At 33.4% G+C, this 26,609-nt stretch overlaps 1 protein-coding gene across 1 annotated transcript in view; it reads right to left on the bottom strand.

Moving 5' to 3' along the window:
* Positions 1 to 26,609, bottom strand: part of Ccdc18 (coiled-coil domain containing 18) — a 98,001-nt gene that overhangs the window by 39,147 nt on the left and 32,245 nt on the right. The window contains exons 13-19 of the mRNA XM_076861889.1: positions 23,866 to 24,086; positions 21,250 to 21,360; positions 20,497 to 20,628; positions 12,873 to 13,007; positions 12,632 to 12,709; positions 6,931 to 7,047; positions 3,218 to 3,385 (exon numbers count right to left, since the gene is read on the bottom strand). Of these exons, the coding sequence (XP_076718004.1) occupies positions 3,218 to 3,385; positions 6,931 to 7,047; positions 12,632 to 12,709; positions 12,873 to 13,007; positions 20,497 to 20,628; positions 21,250 to 21,360; positions 23,866 to 24,086 (962 nt within the window). The remainder of the gene's footprint in view (positions 1 to 3,217; positions 3,386 to 6,930; positions 7,048 to 12,631; positions 12,710 to 12,872; positions 13,008 to 20,496; positions 20,629 to 21,249; positions 21,361 to 23,865; positions 24,087 to 26,609) is intronic.

The following is a 26,609-nucleotide window of genomic DNA, read 5'->3' as shown; positions in this document are numbered from 1 at the left end:
ACTTAAAACAAAGAACAAAGATAATTATCATACAAAGAATTCATATGAGGCCAGGCATAGTGGTGGCTCAGAAGGCTGAGGCAGGGGCAAGAGGATTCTAAGTTCAATGCCAACTTCAGCAAAAGCAAGGCACTAAGCAACTCAGTGACACGCTGTCTCTAAATAAAATACAAATAGGGCTAGAGATGTGGCTCAGTGTCCAAGTGCCCCTGAATTCAATTCCAAGTACAGCCCCCACCAAAAAAAAAAAAAAAAAATTCAAATGAACTAGTCAAGTTAAGGGGAAAACAACAACAACAAAAAGAAGAAACCTATAACATCAATACAGAAATAAAACCACTTTAAGAGGAACAAGAATCATAATCAGTCCTGCCAAAGTCAGAGTGAATTATAAGGATTTAGGTAGTAGGAGTCAAATAGCAAGGAGATGAAGAAATATTTCAGGGTGAGGCTATATAGTAGGCTTAGTAAGGTCTAGACTTTAATGAAAGGAATGAAAAGTTACAGAAGATGTCTCTAAAAAATAAAACACAGAATACCTGCATGATACACAATTGAATGCACTGAAAGGAGTCTTTAGATCCACTGGAGAGGCTATCTTATATGTTTTCTGTTGCTATAACTGAATACCATATCATATACTGGCTGACTTAAAAAGAATAAAGGTTTATTTTGTTCATGTTTTTGGAGGTGGTTCTGGAGTGGGGAAAGTCCAAAGTCACTATGCTGAAACTGAAGGCCTTCTTACAATGGGGACTCTGCAGAGTCCCAATGTGGTACAGGGCATCACATTACTGTGAAAGGAGAACATAGAAGAAACAGAGCCAAAATGGCTTTTATAACACCCCCCACTATCGAGATAACTCATCAGTCCATAAGTAGATTCATTCATTCTTGAGGTCTGAGCTCTCATAACTCGATCACTTCTTCTTCTTCTTCTTCTTCTTTTTTTTTTTTTTTTTTTTTTGGTATTGGGGATTGAACCCAGGGGAATTTTATCACTGAGCCACATCCCCAGCCCTTTTTTGTATTTTATTTAGAGACAGGATTTTGCTGAGTTGTTTAGGCCTCAACAAGTTTCTGAGGCTGGCTTTGAACTTGAGATCCTCCTGACTCAGCCTCCCAAGAGGCTTGGATTTACAGGCATGCATCACTGTGTCCAGCTCAATCACTTCTTAAAGGTCCCATCTGGTCCAACTCTTATCTTACATTTCAACATGAGTTTTGGTGGGGGCATTCAAAGCACAGCAGAGGCTGAGGATAAATTTGAAATAATGAAAGATCATCCATTTGACAAAAAACTAATCTTACAAATGTAGTAAGATTACATTGGAGGGCTGGGATTGTATCTCAGTGGTAGGGTGCTTGCCTAGCACTTGCAAGGCCCTGGATTCGATCCTCAGCACCACATAAAAATAAATAAGTAAGGGTATTGTCTCTAACTAAAAAAATGTTTTTTTAAAAAAAGATTACATTGCAAAATGTATAAATTTTTCAATTTGTTTATTTCTGCAAATTTTCTTTTGAAAAGAGAAAAAAACAAAAGAAACGAAATATCTGTAAAGAATTCTGTGAGGTGAAGAGAGAGAGAGAGCCTACATCTTGCGAGCAAATTTTTATCCCTCACACATCAGATAGAACACTAATCTCTAGGATATATAAAAAACTCAAAAGCTAAACACCAAAAAAAAAAAAAAAAAAAAAAAACCAACAACAACAACAACAAAAAACAAATAACTCAATCAAGGCGAAGGACCTGAACAGACATTTCTCAGAAGATGATATACAATCAATCAACAAATATATGAGAAAATGTTCATCATCACTAACAATTAGAGAAATGCAAATCAAAACTACTCTAAGATTTCATCTCACTCCAGTCAGAATGGCAGCTATTATGAATACAAACAATAAGTGTTGGCGAGGATGGGGGAAAAACGTACACTCCCACATTGTTGGTGAGACTGCAAATTGGTGCAGCCCATATGGAAAGCAGTGTGAAGATTCTCTGAAATCTGGGAATGGAACCACCATTTGACTCAGCTATTTCTCTCCTCGGTCTAAACCCAAAGGAATTAAAAACAGCATACTACAGGGTCACAGCCACACCAATGTTTATAGCAGCACAATTCACAATAGCTAAACTGTGGTACCAACCTAGATACCCTTCAGTAGATAAATGGATAACAAAAATGTGGCATATATACACAAAGGAATATTACTCAGCAATAACAGAGAATAAAATCATGGCATTTGCAGGTAAATGGATGGCATTGGAGAAGATAATGCTAACTGAAGTTAGCCAATCCCCCAAAACCAAATGCTGAATGTTTTCTCTGCTATAAGGAGACTGATTCATAGTGGGGTAGGGAGGGGGAGCATGGGAGGAATAGATGAACTCTAGACAGGGCAGAAGGGTGGGAGGGAATGGGAAGGGGCATGGGGGTAGAAATAATGGTGGAATGTGATGGACATCACAGAGTACATGTATGAAGACATGAACTGGTGTGAATATACTTTGTATATAATAAGAGATACTAAAAAATTGTGCTCTACATGTGAAATATGAATTGTAATGCATTTTGCTGTCATATATAAATAAAAAAATAATAAAAAAGAAGAAAAAATAATTCAGATAAATTTGGCAAAGAATGAAAGAAAAAAGGTTAGTACTCTAGTATAATAAATTCTCGAGGGCTCTTTCACTAAAGTAATAACTTTGTTCTTATTTTATTTATTTTTTATTTTTATTTTTTGCAGTGTTGAGGATCAAACCCAGGGCCTTGTGCATGCAAGGCAAATGCTTCTGTCACTGAGCTACCTCCCCAGTCCCATAACTTATCCTCAGAACTAAGTAGGAGGAGTATTTTCCTTTGGGAATTTTGTTTTAGTATACTGCTTTGCCATTTCTTTAGAGAAAATCACACCATGTGCTGATCCAAAATGTCAACATTAGAAGGAATAATGATTCAGATAGGTAATATATTTGGGTTAAAAAAAAGAGAGATTGAGTAGAGAAGTCTAAATTATAACTAAATTGTGGCTGCAGTATTAGATAACAAATATGTGGTGACAGAATTAGATATTCAGGTCAGATTATGGAGGATTAGAACTTCATTTTTACAATATCAATACAGAGTATTTCTTATCATGTGAAATATTTAAAGTTAAATAACAATTTCTATTTCATAAAATAAAACCATCCAATAATATATACCTGTTTTTCGAGTTTAGTCTGAATATCTTCTAGCTCTCCATTTCTAATTGTCTCTTGCTGTAACATTTGCTGCTGTTGCTGAAGAGTATGCTGTAGAATAACATTTTGCTCAGTGGTCTCTTGAAGACTGTGATTTTTTATCTTTAGCTCTTTCTGCAAACAGTATACCTAACAAATACATATATTTCTCATTACAATGAACTGTTTCAAATAAAAAGCAATTAAATGTCAAATCTGTCTTAATTATCCTCATTTATTATGTGGAGCAATTGTCATGAGGGTCAATAGTAGTCACAGTTTATTACATAGAAGGGTGAGGTTATTTTTCTGATGGAGAGGTATATTATAAGGACCTGGTTGGTGTCTGGAGATGTATCTTTTAAGACTGTCCTGTGTGATTAGGTTATTTTGGCTGAGGTACTGAAACATGCTTTCTTTCTGGGAGCCTGCAATTATTTTGATACTTACAGGTTGGTCATTATTCATATCTGACCTAACCCATCCCTTCCAAAAAAAACCCAGAAAACTCAGAACTTTGGAATCATAAACAGTCTTCCCTAGGCAGAAAAACTATACCTCTTGTCATATTTCACTGCAATGGAAAGGAATATGTTCTGTATGAGTCCTACTAGATGAAGTGAAAAATATAGGTAGCTATGGATTTCTCTACATTTCAGCTAATGCACTTTTTCTGCTTTGTGATAATAAATCACGGCCATGAAGTACTGCAAAAATATTAGTCAATATTTATTATTAGGTTATTGTTGTTATTTATAAAAGACTATTCCAGCAAAGCACCCGGGAATATTCTTGCTCCAAAAAACACATACAAGGAATAACATTATCAGCTGAGAAATTTCACTCATTCACTCCAAATATTTAGTATTTGAATATGCTGGTCTCTAAAACTGATTTAAAAGATATTCTTAAAATTATCTAGTAGCACTGGTATTAAGAAGGGAAAAAACAAAAACCAAAAAAACTGTCCTTTGCCCTAATAATCCAAATCCTAAAAACCTGCTAACAGAAATCATTTAAAAAATAATATAAATAACCTAGCATAATTTAAAATATATTGAAATTCACATTGCATCAATATAATTATGACAAGATAAATGAAAAAGATAGTACCACAGAGAAAGGTGTATATAAATTTTCTTTGAAAGTTTTCCTATCATTGTTTATGTAATAATTTTTTTTTAAATGAAGGGAAACAAAGCTATTCCTTTAAAGCAAAGACTCTTTCCAAGAAAGAAATTTTAATTCCTTGCAAGACATAGCACAAGAGAATCATGACTTGGTTCTTTTTTTTTTTTTTTTTAATTATCCAGCCGAATATTGGAAACCTGGAATAATCTTAATATTACAGGCAACTAGCTAATTTCTAATTCTGATTTTAATACTCATTTTTATGCTAATCCATTTTACTTAAGTCTGCCTGAAAATAATTTAGTGCAAATATTCATCAGTATTATCTGTTTTCTTTTTCTTTCTTCTTCTTTTTTTTTAATTTCTTTTTTTTTTTTTTTTTGTAGTTGTGTATGGACAGCATGCCTTTATTTTATTTGTATGCGGAGCTGAGAATCAAATCCCGTGCCTCACACATGCTAGGCAAGCACTCTGCCACTGAGCTGCAGCCCCATCCCTACCTGTTTTCTTTATCCGCTCCTGACAAACTAAAGATCACACTTCTATAGTGGTTTATTTTATATCAAACCAATGTCCCTACAAAAAAAGTTTAAATATGTTTTTTTCTTTACTGGAACATACTGTCTCACACTTACTTTCCTATTTAAAGAGATAATGGGCAAAATATTTAAATATGATAAAACAGAAGAAAAAAAATAAGATCTAACCCAAAACACCAAGAAAGTCACATCATATAACAACAAATTTTATTTTATTCAGTAATCTAGTCACTGGCAAAACTTCAATTATAGGGTTGGGTTTGTGGCTCATGCTTGCCTTGCATACATGGGGCACTGGGCTCAATCCTCAGCACCACATAAATAAAGAAAATAAAGATATCGTGTCCTACAATCAAAAAAAATTTAAAAATATATACGTTGATGTATATAATGTTAGCTGTATCCAAATAATAATTTACAATAAATAAATAAAGATATTTTATAACATTTCATTGGACTGTACTTTAACTTCTAGATAGCTTGACTTTAAAGTAAATATAGGGGAAAAGGACAAAAAAAAAATTTTAAAAAAAGAAAAAGTAAATATAGGGGCTGGGCATGGTGGTACATGCCTGTAATCCCAGTGACTAGGGAGACTGATGTAGGAGAGAATCATAAGTTCAACAATATCTCAGCAATTTAGTGAGGCCCTAAGCAACTTAGCAATACTGAGGAACAAAAATAAAATAGAAAAATTCTGAATTCTTTCGACATAATAAGCAAAGTGCTAGACATTAAGGATACAGAGAGAATAAGATAACTCAAGAAAAGGTCTTTAATCTATTACCTGAGAAATTTATTTCAATATAGAAAGTTTAATTTCTAAATCTAATTCTCTTTTGGGGGGGGCGGAATTGAACTCGGGGCACTCAACCACTGAACCATATCCACAGCTCTTTCTTGTATTTTATTTAAAGACAGGGTCTCACTGAGTTGCTTAGTGCCTCGCTTTTGCTGAGGCTGGCTTTGAACTCATAATCCTCCTGCCTCAGCTTCCCAAGATGCTGGGATTGTAGGCTTGTGCCACAGCACCCAGCTCTAAATCTAATTCTTAATTCTTCAGACAATGAGAAGAAACAAAAACAAAATAGAAAAATTTTGAATAATTTCACTCTAAACTAAATATTACTTATTTTATATTAGATGTTATTTATTTTATATTAGAATTGCTCTGTGATATTAGTAATTTATATGATTCTCTAAACAATAAATAATTAGAATTTTAAGAGAAAATATATATATAATATTTTGTTTCTCAGTTGTAGTTGGATACAATACCTTTATTTTATTTATTTATTTTCATGTGGTGCTGAGGATCGAACCCAGGGCTTTGCACATGCTAGGCAAGCACGCTACCACTGAGCCACAACTTCAGCGCCTATATATATATATGTATTTTATATTTATTTTTTAGTTGTAGTTGGATACAATACCTTTTTATTTATTTATTTATTTTTATGTGGTGCTGAGGATTGAACCCAGGGCCTCATACGTGCTAGGCAAGCACTCTACCACTGAGCCATAACACCAGCCCATGGTTTTATATTTTAAGTTGCACTGAAATAAAGGTTGTTCTTTAAAGAATATAAAATTTGGAATGTACATTTTAATATCAGCTACGTAAGGATATAGTATATTAGGGGCCAGGGATATAGCTCAGTTGGTAGAGTGCTTGCCTTACATGCACAAGGCCCTGGGTTCAATCCCCAAAACCACTAAGAAAAAAAAAAATACACCATAAAGTATCTTAAAAATAACTCAAAGAGGCCGGTCATGGTGGCACATGCCTGTAATCCTAGCAGCTGGGAGGATGAGATAGGAGGACTGCAAAGCCAGCCTCAGCAAAAGCAAGGCGCTAAGAAACTCAGTTGAGACCCTGTCTCTAAATAAAATACAAAATAGGGCTGGGGATGCAGCTCAGTGAGCAAATGCCCTCTGTAGTTTAATCCCTGGTACCAAAAATAAGTAAAAAAAACTTAAATAAATCACATGAAAATTGTGCTACATATAAAGGAAATAACTTACCTCTTCAGATTTCTTCTTCAGCTGTTTTTCAAATTTTTCCTTATTTCCTTCCAATTGATTCAAATGCAAGGCAAGCTCTTCCTTACAAATTTCTAATGCTGAATCTAGTTGTCTAACCTAAGCAAGGAAAAGGGAAGGGGCAAAAAAAAAAAAGGAAAGTCATCTAATATAATGAATGCTTATTACACACTCAATATTTTACAGATTTATCTCCTAAAGTTTACCTCACTGCTTCAAACAGTAAATATACAGTCATAGTTAGAATATAAAATGTTATTACAGAAGAGATAATATTGAGAAAACTAATTCTTTGTAAGAAAACAAAAGGGAAACCAGAGAATGGAATACTGAAGAATAAAGAAGTGATGGACAAATAGAGGACATTCTAGGAAAAGGAAGTATTCAGAGAGGAAAGCACTGTGAAAGGGAATGGAGAAGCTGGAAGGAGGTTAGAGTTATCAAGAGTATAAAATTGTAGGACATGGTCATTGAATAATAAGAATGATAAAATAAACTGGAGCCAATTGTCAAGAATCTTCAAGTCAAATCTTAAAAACATTTTCTTAAAAAGGTAAAGCAGTCTTTAAGCACATTTTTTAAAGTTGTAGATGGACACAATATCTTTATTTTTGTTTATTTTTTTATGTGGTGCTGAGGATCAAATCCAGTGCCTTGCGCATGCAAAGTAAGCGCTCAAGCAAGCCCTCAACCACCAAGCTATAACCCTGGTCCCTAAGCACACATTTTAAACCCTCTTAAATAAGAAAAATAGGAAAGTAAGAACCAATTTACAAATCAGTATATTGTTAATGCTTTTAAGATAATATTTTGAAATGCTGACATTAATAAGTACATGAAAATATTTAATTCAAGCTCCTCAATTTGAACATATGTTCCATATCCCATCTATTAATAATATTCTTGTCTTAATCCTTTCTTTTCCTTGTTGTAATTCTGAGCTTCTGGAGGTGGTTTTTCTTTTTGCTTTTTTAAAGAAATTCTGTCAGAGGGCTGGGGTTGTGGCTCAGTGGTAGAGTGCTCGCCTAGCATGCACAAGGCACCGGGTTCGATCCTCAGCACCACATAAATGTAAAATAAAGATATTGTATCCACCTAAAGCTTAAGGATAAATATTTTTTTAAAAATTCTGGCAGAAAATTGACCTGAGGAGTGTTTTTTTCTCTTACTGCTAGTAACATTCAAGGAATGTTCAAAGAAATGTTCAAAGAAATCTCAACAAGACTAGGAAAAAAAGAAAAAAATGTTCCACTTGCAGATATTAATCTCCATCATGAAATTATCCTTGCAACTCTTATTTCTATTTTTTTTAATATTTTTTGAATTTTATTTATTTATTTACTTTTTATTATTAGTTGTTCAAAACATTACAAAGCTCTTGACATATCATATTTCATACATTTGATTCAAGCAGATTTTGAACTCCCATTTTTACCCCGTATACATATTGCAGATTCACATCGGTTACACATCCACTTTTTTACATACTGCCATACTAGTGTCTGTTGTATTCTGCTACCCTTCCTATCCTCTACTATCCCCCCGCAACTCTTATTTCTAAAAGGGGAATCTTGAACTGGGAATGGTGGAACATGGCTATAATCCCAGTTACCCAGGAGGGTGAGGCAGGAGAAGCCCAAGTTTAGTTGGGTTCATTTGCCAGCCTGGGCAACTGATCAAAAGTTTATCTCAAAAAACAACAACAAAAAAAAAATGGTTGGGAATGTAGCACTAGGGATGTAGCATAGTGGTGGGATAACCCTAGATTCAATTGGTTTGACCCTTGTTAAAAAGTTTTAATGCTTCAATGGGTTATATCCAATTGAAATATAGATTTTAACTCAGTAATAGGTTAAGGACTTGGGGGAGATAAGGGAAATACTTACAGATCAAAATTTTAAAAGGCACTCACTCTCAGGGTCACACAAATACTGGCCCTTTATGTGTATAATCCTAAGAGTGTCTCCTTAAATTTTGCACTAATGGCATCTCATTTGATTTACCTTAGTTCCAGGTCTGCAGCATAGCCAGATATTCTGCAAGTCTAACAAGTTCCCAGGTGATGCTGATGCTACTAGTCCATAAACCATACTTATAGTAGTAGTGTTATAAAGAACATTTTCAAAACACTGGGGAAATTTCATTATGAACTATATTGAATGATGTTGCTGAATTTATGACCTTCTTTAAGGTGTAGTGTGACCCCATAACAGAAAGTTCTGCTCATGGAAGATGCATGTGTATGTATTCAGGAAAATTAAAGTATTATGACATGTACAACCTTGTCTCAGGTGGCTGGCAAAAAAGAAGTATTTGTGTAGGAGGAGGTAAGTGTACACACAAGCATGCATGTATGTGTGCATAGAGAGAAATGAAGTGAGTGTACCTAGAGTATAATGGACAATGAATCTGGATGAAAGGTACACAGATGCTCCCTGCAGTAGTATTTCAAATTTTTTGAGGGTTTGAAATTTTAAAAATGTATTTAAATTAATAAATTAATTAAAATTAATAATAAACAAATTTTGATGGACTTTCTGATTTAATCAGAGCTTGAGAGTCTGAATCACATATGAATACATTGTGCAGTGTATATGCATCCCTTGCAAACATACACATACATGAATGAACGAAATGAAAACATACTGACAGATATACATGTATATAAAGGCATGAAGCCAAAGAAACTTCTCAAATACACCATCTGGGGACAAATAGGTGGGGCTTTAGGCTGCATATCTTCAACAACAGCAATTAAGCTCTTCTGTTTATTTTTCCACTTAAGATTTTTTTTTTTTTTTTTTTTTTGGAGGGAGCAGGGAAAAATTCCAGAGTAGAAAATAAATAGAAAACAAGAAAAATACCTTAATACCTCCCTTACTCTATTTATTTATTTTTGGTACTGGGGATTGAATCCACATCTCATGCATGTTAGGCAAGTGGTCTAACACTGAGCTACATTCCCAGCCTCCAAAAAATAGAAAATAAATGAACAAAATCTTAAGAAGTACTGTATCAATTTTCTGTTTAAGAGGCAACATAATTTGCTTGATTTATTGGTCTCTTGTTATCTGTTTAGAATTTTATCATCAACTATTTAGCTATCATTAATCATAATTTTATAACTGATACAACTTTAAATTCATCCTCTTAACTTTCCTGTATATAGAAAACTCATAGTACTTCCTTGCAGAGAACAACTGAGGCATGCAAGGGGATATAGACAAAAATCATAAAAAGAATAATGACATAATCAGGAAAAGTAGGATTCAGATTTCTGTTTTGATGCTACAGATAATAGAGGTTAAGAATCATTTAAGTATAACTTGAATCATGGAAATTCTGCTTCTATATTTCTTTCTCATTTTGATTTTTTTACCCAAACAGCAAACCTGTTAAAGGTATTAAGGGAATAAAATACAGCATCAGATTTCATTCCCTTACTAATTTTCTTTCCATCGCATACCTGGCTTGAAATATATGGAAATATCTTACTAGATAACTGCCTAGATGTTTAGGTAGTTTAATGAAGTCGCTAATTTTTTTTTTTTTTGGAGGGGGGATTATTTCATGAAATAATTTCTGTCCTATGACCTTTATATACTAAAGATTTTTTTTTTTTTTTTTTTTTGGTACCAAGAATTGAACCCAGGGGTGCTTAACCACTGAACCACATAAATAGCCCTTTTTATATTTTAATTAGAGACACGGTCTCTCACTAAGTTGCTTAGAGCCTTGCTAAGTTGCTGAGGCTGGCCTTGAACTTGCAATTCTCCTGTGCCCAACTACTAATGATTTTTCAATGTTAATGAACTTTGAGATTTTTCTTACATGAGGAAATAAATTGAGATGGCATTTACTATTAAAGAATTGAGAATGTCATAGGAATAGTTACGAATAAGCATAATTATACTTACATGGGCATACAGTCACAAAATGAACTAAAAACAAAAAACCAAGAAAAAGTAAATAATGTATTTTTTAAAACAATATGATAGAATAAAGTAGAAGTATATTTGGACATATCAAATTTGAACCTCTAAAAAATGCAAAGGAGAAAATATTGAATATATAAGAGTTTTTCCCGTTATCCACAGAGGATATATTTTAAGAACCACAGATAGTACTAAACCCTATATATACTATTTTTCCTGTATATAAATACTCCAATGTAATGCCCTTTTGATCTCAACTAAGTACTCATCAGGCAGTATGGCTGTAACATTTGTAGTTTAAGGTACTACAGTAAAGTCAGCATAAATTTCTTTTTCCTTCTTTAAAATTTCACACATAGATTTGTCTTTACCATAAATCTTAGCAACTTCAGCATATAATATTTTTCCATTTCTTATTAAATCCAGAACTTTCACCTTTTCCCTTAAAGGAGAACTTTATACTTTAGTTTGGGCAAATCTGAATTGCTAACATCACTACTTTCATAGATTAGGATCACTATTAAATAAAGTAAGAGCTACTTAAACATAAGCACTATAATACTAGTTCATCTTATAGCACAGATGGCTCCTAAGTGATTAATGGGCAGTTAGCACATACTAAGTGGATACAATGAGAAAGAGACGATGAAACAGATGAGGACAAATACAAGATTTCATCATACTACTCAGAATAATGCACAATGTAAAACTCATGAATTATCTCTCAATTTTTCTAATATTTTTGAACTGCAGTTGACTACATGTAACTGAAACCATGGAAAGTGAAATCACAAATGAGATGATACTGTATAATAATTAGTTATTAAATTTTGAACTTAGCATATGCTAAGCATTTTATATATCTAGTTTTGTTTAATACACTGCTATTCTTCTGAGGTGTTGTTATACCTATCTTAGAGAGAAAAAAATTAAATTTCAGATAGCTTAAATAATGTTATATCCAGTTAACAGGCATCTTGAGGCCAAAAGTGAAACCCAAGTTAATTCAGCAACCTGGTCCATGTTTTTAATCATTAAGATATACTAGCCACAAATCCATATTTTAGCTGAAAATTATGGATTCATCACTTAATTAACCTTACAGCAGAACTGGTAAAAAGAAACAAAACTAGATTTACTTGCTTTGTTAATTCTTTACTGGTAATGCTAATAAGTTGCAATTATAGCTAAAGTTAAAAGACCTTTTTTTGTGTGTGTGTGTAGTTAGGGATTGAACCCAGGGCCTTGTGAATATGAGGCAAGCACTCTACCAAGTGAGCTATCCCTAGCCCAAAAGACAATTTTTTAATGGTTCAGAAAATCATAGGACCAAATAGGCTAGATAATCCATAAATCACATTATCAACTATCAAATGATTAAGATTAAAATTCAATGTAAAGAAAATATGCTGCTGGGCATAGTGGTGCACTCCTCTAATTCTAGCAACTCAGGAGGAGGAGGTAGAATTGTAAATTCCAGGTCAGTCTCAGCAACTTAGTGAAAACCCCATCAACTTAGCAAGACCCTGTCTCAAAAAAAAAAGAATGAGGGATATAGCTCAATGCTAAATCACCCTGGGTCCAATACTCAGTACTAGAAAAGAAAGAAAGTAAACATAACAACAGAAACAAAGTTCACTGAATCAAGTCAAATCTTCAACAATTAATCAACATTTATGCATATAATTTTTGTAATTTATGTGTGAACTGTCTTCAATAAGAAAAACAAAAAGTATTAGCATACTAGCCTTGATTGTTTCTTCAGATACTTGATTCTGTAATACTTTCAAAGCTTCATCTTTCTTCATATTTTCCTTTTCCATTTCCTGAAAACGGGAGGTGGGGAGGTGTGGGGGGAGAAGTAGGAAAAACATAGTAATATGAGTAAACATTTTTACATTTGTAAAGGTTATTACACAAGTGATTTGATTAGAATTAACATGTCATAGAAAGATAAAACTATTAACACTTTTATAAAGATGACTTTACCCCTTTGCTTTCCGTCAAGAGTCTATCTAGTGATTCAAGATGATGCTGTTTACATATTATATCTTGTTGCAACATAGACATAGTCTTTTCTTGTTCTTTAAATTGTTGGTCTTTTTTCTCTAGTTGAGCTTCAAGCTAAACATAAAAACAGGATTAATTTTCATATTATATTTTTAAAATGTTTCAAACATTTTCTCTTATTAAAAAAACGAAATGAATGGTTAGAGATGTAGCTCAGTGGTAGACTGTTCCCCTAGCATTTATGAGACTCTGGGTTCAATCCCCAATAATGAGAAAAAAGGAAGAAATAAAAATCACAAGCCTATCTTTATTCACTTTCCTCCTTTATCTATACTAAGCTGAAACTGGTCTGTATCATTTTCTGGTATGTTTCATTATTATATATGTCTTTTACACTTTACTAAATACATACAGCCATGAACAATATGTAGTTTTCTTTCTTGAAAATTTACATAGATATTATCAATACTTCTAAGTTTTGGCAAGTTGCTGTCTTTACTTGATATTGTTTTAGATTCTTATCCAAGTTGATATACATAGATCTAGTTCATTTACTTTAGAGAAGTATAAGATTCTACTGTAAGAATAATGACAATTTCTCTACTCTTCTACGTAGGAAAAGTTACTCTGTATTTTTACTCTTACGATAGTGCTGCAATAACATCTGTTGTAAATGCCTCTTTATGTATATGTGTAAGAGTTTCTCTAGAATAGACAGATCACCTAGAAGTAGACTTCCTTGTTGTAAGATATGCACATTTTCAATTTCAGTAGGTATTTCTTTTCAAAGTGAATCAAGATTTACACATTCATTAGACGTATGTAGGATTTCTCACTCCCCACAACTTCACCTATAATTGGCATCATCCAAGTTCCAAAAAACTTGGAACAAAATATGAAACTACTCAATATGCATATATTTATGTATATATATCATGTAGCTATACACAAATAAAAAAAGATGTTATATCTAGTGATCTATATATATCACACATCCAACCATCCATACAATAAGAATATGGCAGCCACAGGATTAACAGGAATATATAAAACCAAAGAATTCTGAAATGAAAATGAGCAAATGAAAACAACAAAAGGACACATCAGAAATTAGAGGCTTTTTAAGCAATTTAAGATAATATTGAAAAAGGAGTATGTGCAAGTTAAACTTCCTAGTAAGCAAACAAGGAAATAAATTCTGGATCCTATTAAATAAGGAGAAGGAAATTTTTAAAATGAGGGTTGAAATTAACTCCAATGGAAATTTCAAATATAATGTTTTCCTAGAATTTCGGCCACTCTCATATTAATCACCGAAGAAACCCTCAGGGATGAACTCATTTGAAAGATATTTTTTATCTTCTAAATCAGTAATCCACTTTTTAAGGACCAATTATAAAATAATTTAAAATATGGAAAACAGCTTTACAATAAAGTTGACAAAATATTAAGTCATAATTCTGAACAGGAACAACTCAAATGGCAACTATTCTATAAAATGAAGCTATTAAAAATAATGTTTATATTGGGTGCGGTGGTGCATGCCTGTAATCCCAGCAGATTGGGGGGCTAAGGCAGGAGGATCATGAGTTCAAAGCCAGCCTCAGCAAAATCGAGGCACTAAGTAATTCAGTGAAACCCTGTCTCTAAATAAAATACAAAAACTAGGGCTGAGGGTCTGGGGTTGTGGCTCAGCAATAGAGCACGCCTAGCATGTGTAAGGCATTGGGTTCCAGCCTCAGCACCACATAAAAATAAATAAATAAATAGGGCTGGGGATGTGGCTCAGTGGTCAAGTGTCCCTGAGTTCAATCCCCAGTACCAAAATATATATATGTGTGTGTGTGTGTGTGTTCCTCGAAGACTAGGAATAGTCTTCACTATATGACCTAGCTATATGACTCCTCAGTATTCATCCTAAAAAATTAAAGTTGTCTTAGTATAATGATACAAGTATACCCATGTTTGTGGCAGCCTAGGCGTCCACCAACAGGTGAATGGATAAAGAAAACGTGGTATATGTATATATACAATGAAGTTTTATTCAACTATAAAGAAAAATGAAAGTATGTCATTTGTAAGAACATGAACGGAAATTGAAAACATTGTGATAACCAAAATAAGCCACTCTCAGAAGGTCAAGGGTCATATAGTTTTCTTTCATATGTGGAAATTAGGGAGAAAAAAGGAAAAGAAAGGTTGTAGGGGCAGAATCTCATGAAAATCAAAGAGAGATCAGAATAGAGGAAAGGGAGGAAGGAGAAAAGAAAAAGGAGAAATACTGGCCAAATTATATGTGTGCATGTATGAATATGTAACAAAGCCCATCATTATGTACAACTATAATGCCCCAATAAAAAATGTGAGCCTGCACAGTGTCGCACATCTGTAATCCCAGTGGTTCAAGCAGCTGAGGCAGAAGGAACAGGAGTTCGAAGCTGGTCTCAGCAATTTAGTGAGACCATGAACAAATTATTAAGACCCTACCTCTAAATAAAATATATATATTTAAAAAGGGTTAGGGTTGTGGCTCAGTGATTAAGTACCCCTGGGTTCAATCCCTGGTATAAAAAAAAAAAATGGAAACATTTTTTAAAAATAAAAAACTCGTGTTTATTGACAAGTTTTGAGAGTTCTTTATTTATGTTTTTGCTGGATATGGGATTTACAAATACTTTCTCCACCCTAGCTTATCTTTCATTTTCTTTCACAGCATAAAACTCTTTAGTATTGGTGTATTCCAATTTATCGGTTTTTTGTTGTTGCTGTCATCGTTGTTGTTTTTCATGGTGGTTTTAGTATCATACCTAAGAACTCTTATCCTAACCTGAGGTCATGAGTACTTTCTTCTAAGAGTGTTACAGTTTTTAAAAAAATTATATTAAAATCTATGACCCATTTCTTTTCTTTCTTTCTTTCTTTTTTTTTTTTTTTTTGTGGTGCCAGGGATTGAACCTAGGGCCTTATGCATGCAAGGCAAGCATTCTACCAACTGAGCTATGTCCCTAGCCCAGTCTGTAAGCCATTTCTAAGCACTTTTCATATTAAGGTATACATTCATCGAGGATCCATTATTTTGTATCTGGATGTCTGATTATTCAAGCATCACAGGTTGAAGGACTTAACTCTTTTGAATTGCCCTTGTGCCTCTATCAAAAATCAAATGATCAGAGCTGGGGATATAGCTCAGTGGTAGAGCACTTGCCTTACATGTACAAGGCCCCTGGTTTAATTCCCATCGTTGCAAAAAAAAAGAAAAATCAAATGATCACATCAGCTGAGTCTATTTCCAGACTCTAATCTGTTCATCAAGTACCTATCTATTTGCTAATATCATATTGTATTGATTACTAGAGCTTTAATAAAAATCCTGCAGCATAAGTCCTCCAACTTTGTTCTTTTTTAGACTTGCTTTGGCTGTTCTAGTTCCTTTGCCTTTCCACTAAGAATTTTAAAACCAGCTACATACCTATAAAAACACAAATTTTGACTAGAATTTTGATTGGAACACATTAAATTTATAGATCCATTTAAGGTTGACTCCCTAAATACTTCCAACCACAGAAATGGTGTTTCTCTTCATTTACTTAGGTCTTCTTCAACATTTTGCACATACAGATCCTCTACATATTTGTTATATTTATATTAAGCATTATATTTTTGGAGCTATTGTAAATAGTACTATTTTTAAATTCTTGGTTTTCAATTGCTTATTGCTAGTATGCAGAAATATGAAAGTTTAAAAATTTATTTATTTTTTTACTTGTAGTTGGACACAATACCTTTATTTTTACTTATATTTATGGGGTACTGAGGATCAAACCCAGGACCTAGCACATGCTAGGTGAGAGCTCTACCATTGAGCCACAACCCCAGCCTGAAAGTTTTAAATTTTACTGGTTCTTTTTAGTTATACATGACACTGAAATTCATTTTGATATAATTAAAAATATATATATCAAAATGAATTTATATAAAATATATCTTATTCTAATTAGGAACCCATTCTTATGGATATGGATATGCACAAGGGTGGGATTCACTATGGTATAGTAATACATGTACACAGGAAAATTATTAGAAATAAAATGTTTTTTTCTTTTTATTTAATTTTTTCAGTTGGCAATGGACCTTTTTTTATTTATTTATATGCGGTGCTGAGAATTGAACCCAGGACCTATACATGCCAGGCAACTGCTCTACATTGAGCCACAACACCAGCCCAGAAATATGTTAATTTTTGGTGTTGTTGGTTTTTTGGTCTACTTGTTCTAAAACTATAGAAAAGAGTAATGTTGACATCTTCAACTTTAATTTTGGGTTAGTTTCTCCTTTCAGCTTTCTTAATTTTCTTCATGCATTTTGAAATTCTACTGGTAAGTATACATACTTTTATGACTGTTACATAACCTTGGTGAATTGAGCCTTTTATTTATTTATTTTTTTAAAGAGAGATAGATAGAGAGAGAGAGATTGAGAATTTTAATATTTATTTTTTAGTTTTCGGCAGACACAACATCTTTGTTTGTATGTGGTGCTGAGGATTGAACCCGGGCCGCACGCATGCCAGGCAAGCACGCCACCGGTTAAGCCACATCCCCAGCCCCAAGCCTTTTATTGTTATGCAGTGTCTCTTTTTGTTCCTGATAATTTTCTACGATCTGAAGTCTACTTTGGTATTTATACTTTTTTTTTTTCACTTGCTTCTCTCTTGCACAAGTCTCTTTCATTATTAGGCTATGTTCAGATTTCCATTTTATCTTTGTATCTTTCTACTTTATCTCAACAATTTTTTTCTTGGTTGCTGTAGGGATTATAATGTACATATTTAACCTTTCACAGTCTATTCACAGTATTTTTCCCAAAGTAAATGTCAAATAGAACTTTATAAGAAAATAAGTCTATTTACCCTCTTCCTTTATATTGTAGTTTTCACAAATATTATACCAACATACTTTGTCAAAAAGTAATTTATCTAGTATTGTGAGTTCACAGCCAGCCTCAGCAAAAAGCAAGGCACTAAGTAATTCAGTGAGACCTCTCTCTAAATAAAATACAAAATAGGGCTGCAGATGTACCTCAGTGGTCAAGTGCCCCGAGTTCAATCCCTGGTACCAAAAAAGTAATTTATTCAAATATTTACTATTTTTGCAGCTTTTCATTTCTGAGGTCCTAAGATTCCCTGTTGTATTATTTTTCTTTTACCTGAAGAACTATCTTTAGTATTTCTTCTAGAACAAGTCTTGTGACAAATTCTCTAAAATGTCCTATATATAACATTGTCTTTATTTTACCTTCATTCCTAGAGAATTATTTTTATTGAATATGAAATTCTAAGGTGATGAATTTTCTCTGAGGACTAAAAAAATGTTACTCTTCTGTTTTCTTATTTCCGAGGGTTTTGTTGTTGTTGTTTGTTTTGGTAGCAGGGATTAAACCCAGGGATGCTTAACCACTGAGCCATATCCACAGTCCTTTTTTATTTTTTATTTTCAGATAGGGTCTCCCTAAGTTGCTTAGGGCCTCACTAAGTTGCTGAGGCTGGTCTCGAAATTGCAATCCTCCTGCCTCAGTCTCCTGAGTTGTGAGAATTACAGGCACGCACCACTGTACCACTCAATGTTTTTTTTGTTTTGTTTTGTTTTAAATATTTATTTTATTTTTATGTGGTGCTGAAGATCAAACCCAGGGCCTTGCACATGCTAGGCGAGCACTCTACTGCTGAGCCACAATCACAGCCCCCACTCCCTGGTTTTGATGAGAAATGTGTAGTAATTTTAATCTTTGTTCCCTAGTTACAATGTTTATCTCTGGTTGCTTTCAAGGTTTTTTTTTTCTTTTTTTAAATATTTAATTTTTAGTTGTAGTTTGACACAATACCTTTAGTGTGTGTGTGTGTGTGTGTGTACACGTATTTATTTATTTATTTATTTATGTTTATCTCTGGCTGCTTTCAAGATATATATTTTTAAATATTACTTTACAGTTGTAGTTAGACACAATACCTTTATTGTGTGTGTATGTATGAATTTATGTATGTATTTACCAACTTACTTTTTTACATATTTACATATTTATTTATATGTGGTACTGAGGATCGAATTCAGGGCCTCGCACGTGGAAGGCAAACATTCTACAGCTAAGCCACAACCCCAGCCCTGGTTTTTTATTTATTTGTTTGTTTGTTTGTTTTTGTGGTGCTGGGGATTGAAGCCAGGGCGTTGTGCATATGAGGTATGCACTCTACCAACTGAGCTGTATCCTTTTTTTACATTCTTATTAGTGTATTATACTTAATATATAAGAGTGAGGTTCAGGGCTGGGTGGTAAGCTCAGTGGTAAAGTGCTTGCCTAGCACAGGTAAGGCCCTAGATTCAATTCTCAGTACCATACAAAAACAATAGATAAAATAAAGTTAAAATAAAGATAAAATAAAGTTAAATTCTCAAAAAAAAAAAAAAAAAAGGAAAACTAGGGCTCATTTTGACATATACGTACATGCATGGAATATAATTTGCTTCAGTTTGTTCCTTGGTACTTCCACTTTTCCTTCTTCCCTTCCTCCCCCCTTTCCACTTCCTCTGTTCTACTGGTCTTCCTTCTATTCATTTATTTTTTTTTCAATTGGTGCTTTAAAGATTTTTTTTTTCTAAGTTTTCAGCAAGGATTTTGATGTGTCTGAAAGTGGTCTTCTCTGCTTTTATTCTCTTTGATATTGTTGAAAATGTAAATTTTTTCTGTGATCAAATCTGTAAAGCTATCAGTCTTATTTTTTCAAATATTTTTCTACACAAATCTCATGGTCCTCTCCTTCTAGGATTACGATGACAAGAATGTTAGAACATTTGATAATGTTCTTTAAACTCTGTTCAGTATTTTTCTCAAATCTTTTTTTTTCTTTCTCTTACTCAGAGAAAATAATGTCTACTGATCTATACTTAAGCTTACACTCTTCTTGTCACCTCCATTTGTTCATTCAAATTTTCTATTTTTTATTTAGTCTTGTGTTCTCTGTATCATATCATTTTTACTTTTTTAAATTAAATATTTATTTATTAGTTGTAGTTGGAAACAATACCATTATTTCATTTATTTTTATGTGGTGCTGAGGTTCGAACCCAGGGCCTTGCACATGGATAGGCAAACACTTTACCGCTGAGCCACAACCCCAGCCCCAATAACATTTTTACCTTTAACTCAACATTAAGAGTGTCCCGAGCTGGGATTGGAGCTCAGTGGCAAAATGCTTAAATTGCCTAGCACATATGAGGCACTAAGTTCAATCCTCAGCACTACATACAACTAAAAATAAATAAATAAATATTTTTTAAAAAGGATGATCACAGTTGAAATGGAAAGCATATTATATTGAAAAGCATTGGTGGGTCACAAATGTAGCCCAAGGGTAGAATGCTTGTTCAGCATGTATGAAACCATACGTTCAATCCCTAGCATCACAAAAAATGAGCATTATAAAATGGATCTGGAGTGAGATTCTAATTATAGTGCTGCTAACTTTTTTGTCCTTGTTTCCTCACCTACAAAATAACCAATACTGTGCTAGTAATGAGGTTCTCTTCATCACTAACTATGCATTACTTACTCTTTCAATCTGTTTTTCCATTTCTTTATGTTGTTCAAGATGAATTTTCTTTGCTTTTTCAAAGGCTAAGCAAATTTTCTCATGCTCTGTATTGATATTGGTTTCTAGACTTCTTATCTTTTCATTCTTTTCCTAGAAATATAAAACAGGTTTAAAATATAACTAAGCCAGGTACAGTGACACACTATGTAATCCCAGTGGCTAGGGAGGCTGAGGCAGGAGGATCACGAGTTCAAAGCAAGCCTTAGCACCGGCAAGGTGCTAAGCAACTCAGTGAAACCTTGTCTCTAAATAAAATATAAAACAGGGCTAGGGATGTGGCTCAGTGGTCGAGTGCCCCTGAATTAAATCCCTAATACCACGCCCCAAAAGAAGCATATTAAAAAACTACTATTTTAATTTTATTAAGATATTTGACAAAACTTGAGGGGCTGAGGTTGTGGCTCAGTGATAGAGCACTCGCCTAGCATGTGCAAAGGCCCTGGGTTCGATCCTCAGCACCACAGAAAAATAAATAAATAAATAAAGGTATTGTGTAAAAAAAAAAAAAAAATGACAAAACTTGAATAACAACTTGTTGTATTAGCCTATTAACTTGAAAATATAGGAACAAACAAAAAAAGAATGACAAGAAGTTCAGTAGAATTTTTAGTTTCCTACTTAGTATGTTTTATAGTAATGATACAAAAACAAACAAGCTATCACCAGTACCTAAAAGTCACAGTAAACTTGTAGCAAAAAGGTAAATTTTACCATAAGTTCCTGTTCAAGTTCTGCATTTTTTGCAGCAGCTGATGAATAAGCAACTATTTTTTCTTCTAACTGTTTCTCTAGAGTTAAAAGCTGAGAGCATTTCTTTGTCATCTGAAAATACAATGAAGTATAAAATTAGTTTTTTAAGAATATACATCCTAAAATTAAATACCTGTTCCTCTTTTTGAAGTTTAAATACATTGTGTCTAGATAAATAGGGCAAATTTATGGTAATAAACAATTAAGGCACAAAGTGAATAACCTTTTAATTCATGTAATTATTAAAACAAGTGACAATTTAGAAGAAAAACAAATAGTGTTGGGTTGAGGCAGTAGCTCAGCGGCAGAGCACTTGCCCAGCATGTGTGAGGCACTGCGTTTGATCCTCAGCAACACATAAAAAAATAAATAAATAAAGGCATTCTGTCCATCTACAACTACAAAAAAAAATTAAAAAAAAAAAATAGTGACAGGAAGCCAGGCATATCATATCACTCCTTCCATTAGGAAATACATAAGTAATTTAATTTGCATCCTAACCCTTTTTTTCTTTTCTTTTCCTTGCACTATTGGGGACTGAATTCAGAGATCTCTACCTTTTCCTAACCCATTTTTTTAAAAGTAGTTCTTACAGATTGAAATTAATATTGCAAAACGTTAACAGTAGTTATTTCTGGTGGTAGAATTATCAATGTTTATTTTCTTCTTTTTCTGTTTCTGAATGTTAATGTTCAACAAGACTATTCTGTTATTTTTTTTAAGTTATTAATCTCAGTACTTGAGAATTTTCTAAGTGGCAGCCTATAATTATAGACTAAATCTCCTTTTTGATTATTAACTGAAGTTCCTATCTTACAAGTCTTTTCCATGGACTTGACAATAAACATTAAGACACAAAATTAGACATTTAAAAAACATCCTTGGGCTGGGGCTGTAGCTCAGTGGTAGAGAGCTTGCCTTGCATGCATGAGGCCCTGGGTCGATCCTCAGCACCACATAAAAATAAATAAATGAAAATAAAGATACTGAATCCATTTACAACTAAAAAAATATTTTTAAAAAAATCCTTATGGGTCCTGGAGTTGTGGATCAGCGGTAGAGTGCTTGCCTCGTGCATGCAGGGCCCTGGGTTCAATCCTCAGCACCACATAATAAAAGGTTGAGTATATAATACATACCCATGTAATCCTGGTCTGCAATTACCTAATGAGGCATCCTTATCCTTTCCTCAGTGAAAATCAAGATCAGATATTCATAAAACAGTTCAGAATACAATCCATAGTATATCTATATCAGATTCACATGCAGTTTTTTAAAAAATGTAAATTTCTGAGCCATACCCAAAGCCTGCTGAATCAAAATTGTTAGAATGGTACCCAGAAATGTACATGTTTGAGAGGCTTCCTAGGTGGCTTTATTATGGGCCAAGCTATAATGGGCAATGACCAAACAAGACTCCATTTTACCTTAAAACTCCATGTTGTGTCTTCTCTCATGGGAAAAACCCACCTCTGAACCCACCAACGCTTGCTTAGCATAGCATACTGGCAACACAATGGTAAAACTGTTCTTTCTGTCCTTATATACTAAACTTGTGCAATGTACCCTAACTGCATAGAATGTTTGTCTAGACGTTAGTAACTATTCTTTAAATTGTATTCAACTAGGGTCATTTTGACCCACTTTCCCATCTGCTTATAATTTTAGACCTCATGATTTTGTTTGTGGTCAGGAATCATAGCCACAACCACTTATGATAAATGTACTGATATGCTTTATTTGTGGTTTTGAACTATAAAAGATTCACTCTAATCCCTTTAGGGATTAGAGGAGGGCAGACTTGCAGTCTGCCCTTTTGCTGGTGAATAAAGGTTCCATCTCTTGTTTTGAAACTGACTCAGTCATTGATTACAATCTTACCATAATAGTTCTGATGTTTTTCTAAAATTTTAAATTCTCTACCACTTCTTTTCTTTCAACTACATAATCCAAATTCTCTTCTTCTTTTAAAAAAAATTTTATAGTTGTAAATGGACAGCATGTTTTATTTATTTAGTTTTTTATGTGGTGCTAAGTATTGAACTCAAGTGCCTCACACATGCTTGGCAAGCACTACAGCCCCAGACACCAAATTCTCTTCTTATAAATTTGCATTTACCTTGCCAACTTATACTGTGGAAGAAATAATAAACTGCAATGCAGTATTATTTTCACCAAATTGAGGACCTTTTAGCCAATAGGGAGCATGTTCCTATTTTAATTTAAGTTAAAATAACATGTTTCCAAATATAATTTCTAAAATAGCTTAAAGCTTGGCACGGTGGCACATGCCTATAATCAAGAGGCATGGTTGAAGGGGACTCAGAAGGGTGAGGCAGTAGAATCACAGGTTCAAGGCCAGCCTCAGCAACTTAGCGATACTGTTTCTAACTAACAAATTAAAAGGGCTGGGGATGGAGCTCAGTGTTAAAGTACCCCTGGGTTCAATCCCCAATATATATCTATGTGGTACCATTTTGCAAAATTTATAAATCTAGACTTAAATTGTTACAAAATCCCACAAGGTATTTTCTATCTTCAAACTTAGTACACGTGCCCAGCTAATTTGAAGCTTACTTCACTTTCTAGTTTGGTAGAGTTTGAAGCTTTCTCTAGAAGCTCCTCTTGAATCAGTTGAAATTGACTAGTTCTGTGAGCCATGTTAACCTTCAGATCAGAATTCTCAGCTTCTATTTGCATCAGCTTAGTGCGTAATTCTTCTATTCCAGTAGCAAGTCTTTGCCTCTCTCTTTCATATTGCTTGTTCATAGTCTGTTGATTGCGGTCTTTTATAATTTCTGTTGATAAACACAAAAGGAAAAATTTTCTGGATAAAACTTCAAGTACAAAAATAAATATATATAGTTGAAATATTTAACCATAAAGTTTAGTTTCTGATTTAAAGAATAAAAAGGATGTAGAAGGAGACATGCAATAAGGAAATGGTAAATAAAGCACTTTCTAAGTTAAATATATAACAATGAGTGAACAAGCTCTTCTGAATCATTTATTTTACTAGGTATCTAAAGACTATTCCTTATACCAGAAAGTTAAGAATGCTTCCCACTTTTTAAGATACTATTTTTAATAGAAATAATTATAAAATGCTTTATTTTTTAAAAAAGTTGCTTTGTTCCCCTAAACTAATCATAAAATTTATTTGGACAATTTGAGATTAAGAACTTTTTTTTTAAAGGGGTAGTGAAGATTGAACCCAGAGGTACTTTACCATTGAGTTACACCTCTAGTGCTCTCTATTTTTTATTTTGAGAAAGAGTCTCACGAAGTTGCATAAGTTCTCACTAAATTGCTGAGGTTGGCCTCGAACTTGCCATCCTCCTGCCTCAGCCTCCCAAGTCACAGGATTATAGGGTATGCCACTGCATCCAATCATTAAGAATATTTTTATGTACTATTTGTAGATACAGGTTCAAAAGGTACACACAGTGAACCCTTTCTAGTCTTATATTCCTTACTTACAAACTAGCTGAAGAAAATACACTGAAATTTTAAAAACTACTAAGGTTTATCACAGGTAGCTTTCTGACTATGTCTTCTCTCCATTATAAACATTATACCTTCTCCTACTCCACAATACCTGAATTTTCAAGAGCACTTTTAAAAGGCAAAATGTAGGTGATTATATAAGAATACACATATGGAAACAAGGAGAGATACACTTTGCCCTCAAGGGTTGGATAAGAGGCTATTTCCCATCAATCCCCCATCTCCACAATATTTTACTTTCTAAGCTATCCATGTCATTGACTCTATTCTTAGATGTTAGACTACATGACACATTATATTTATCACTACCTATAATGACCACCATTCCCTCTGCTAATCACATCATTCTCTTCCCATTCTAATTACTTAGATACATGATTTTATGTCACTTCTAATGCTAACAGCCCTTTGTATTTAAAGATAGATTATGATATTTATTAATACCCAGGGCAACCAACCACTAAAAAAAGTAAAAGTATACAAATAATATAGTGTATGAAATCAAGAGTGGAAATAAGACATGAGATGCTAAAATATACTTGAACCCCAAAAAAGGCAAAAAAAATGAATAAAATGGAACATTAAAAAATGATAGATTAGACCCTCCAAATACCAATATTACATTAACTATAAGCAATCTAAACACCCCAATAAAATTCCACTTAAAACACAAAAACTATCTGAATGGATATAAACGCAGGACCCAATTATATGCTTTTTTTAAAATTTTATTTTATTAATTTTAGCCTTATTTTATTTATTTATATGTGGTGCTGAGGATGGAGCCCAGGGCCTCACACATGATAGGCGAGTGCTCAACCACTGAGCCACAACCCTAGCCCCCAATTCTATGCTTTCTATGAGAAACTCACTATTTATAAAAACACAAATTCAAAGGATGAAAAAAATGATAAAAAAAAAAACACCAATGGAGGGCCTATATTTATTTCAAACAAAGCAGCGTTCCTACAAGAAGTAATACTAAGAACTAAAAGAGACATTTAATATAATAAAAGGGTCTATTCAAGAAGAAGGTATAACAATCTCAAATAATATGTACATAATATATTCAAAATACAAGAAGCAACAATTGACAGAATTGAAAGGATAAATAAACACACATACAGATATATCTGAAGATTTCAATACTAGTCTCTCAGTAATTGACAGAATAAATACACAGAAAATCCTTAGGGATAAAGAAAACTTAAATACAACCTTACGATTGATAGTAAAAAAAAATCCCACCCAACAATCACAGAATAAACAATTTTTCAAGAGCAATTAGAACACTAAGACAGACCACATGCCAGCCAATAAACAAAGTCTCAAAGTACTTTCTTCTTTTTTGTTTTTAAATTTATTTATTTATTCTGATTTGTTATACAGGACAATAGAATGTATTTCAATTAATAGTACACATATATAACACAATTTTTCATGTCTGTTTTTACACAAAGTAGAGTCACACCATTCGTGTTTTCATATATGTACTTAGGGGGATGATGATATCCATTTCATTCCACCATCTTTCCTACGCCCCTGGCTTCCTCCCTTCTCTTCCCTCCCCTCTGCCCTATCTAAAGTTTCCTCCCATGCTACCCACCAACCCCATCCCCATTATGGATCAGCATCCTCATATCAGAGAAAACATTCAGCATTTGGTTTTTTGGGATTGGCTTACTCCACTTAGCATAATATTCTCAACTCCATTCATTTACCTGCAAATGCCATGATTTTATTCTTTTTTAATGCTGAGTAATAGTCCATTACATATTCAAAGTACTTTCAAAAAATAAAATCAAGGCTGAGGG

The sequence above is a fragment of the Callospermophilus lateralis genome, chromosome 7, assembly GCF_048772815.1.
Source record: "Callospermophilus lateralis isolate mCalLat2 chromosome 7, mCalLat2.hap1, whole genome shotgun sequence".
Lineage (NCBI taxonomy): Eukaryota > Metazoa > Chordata > Mammalia > Rodentia > Sciuridae > Callospermophilus > Callospermophilus lateralis.
The sequence above is the reverse complement of the archived record's forward strand: the minus strand, read 5'-3'. Positions and strand labels throughout refer to the sequence as shown.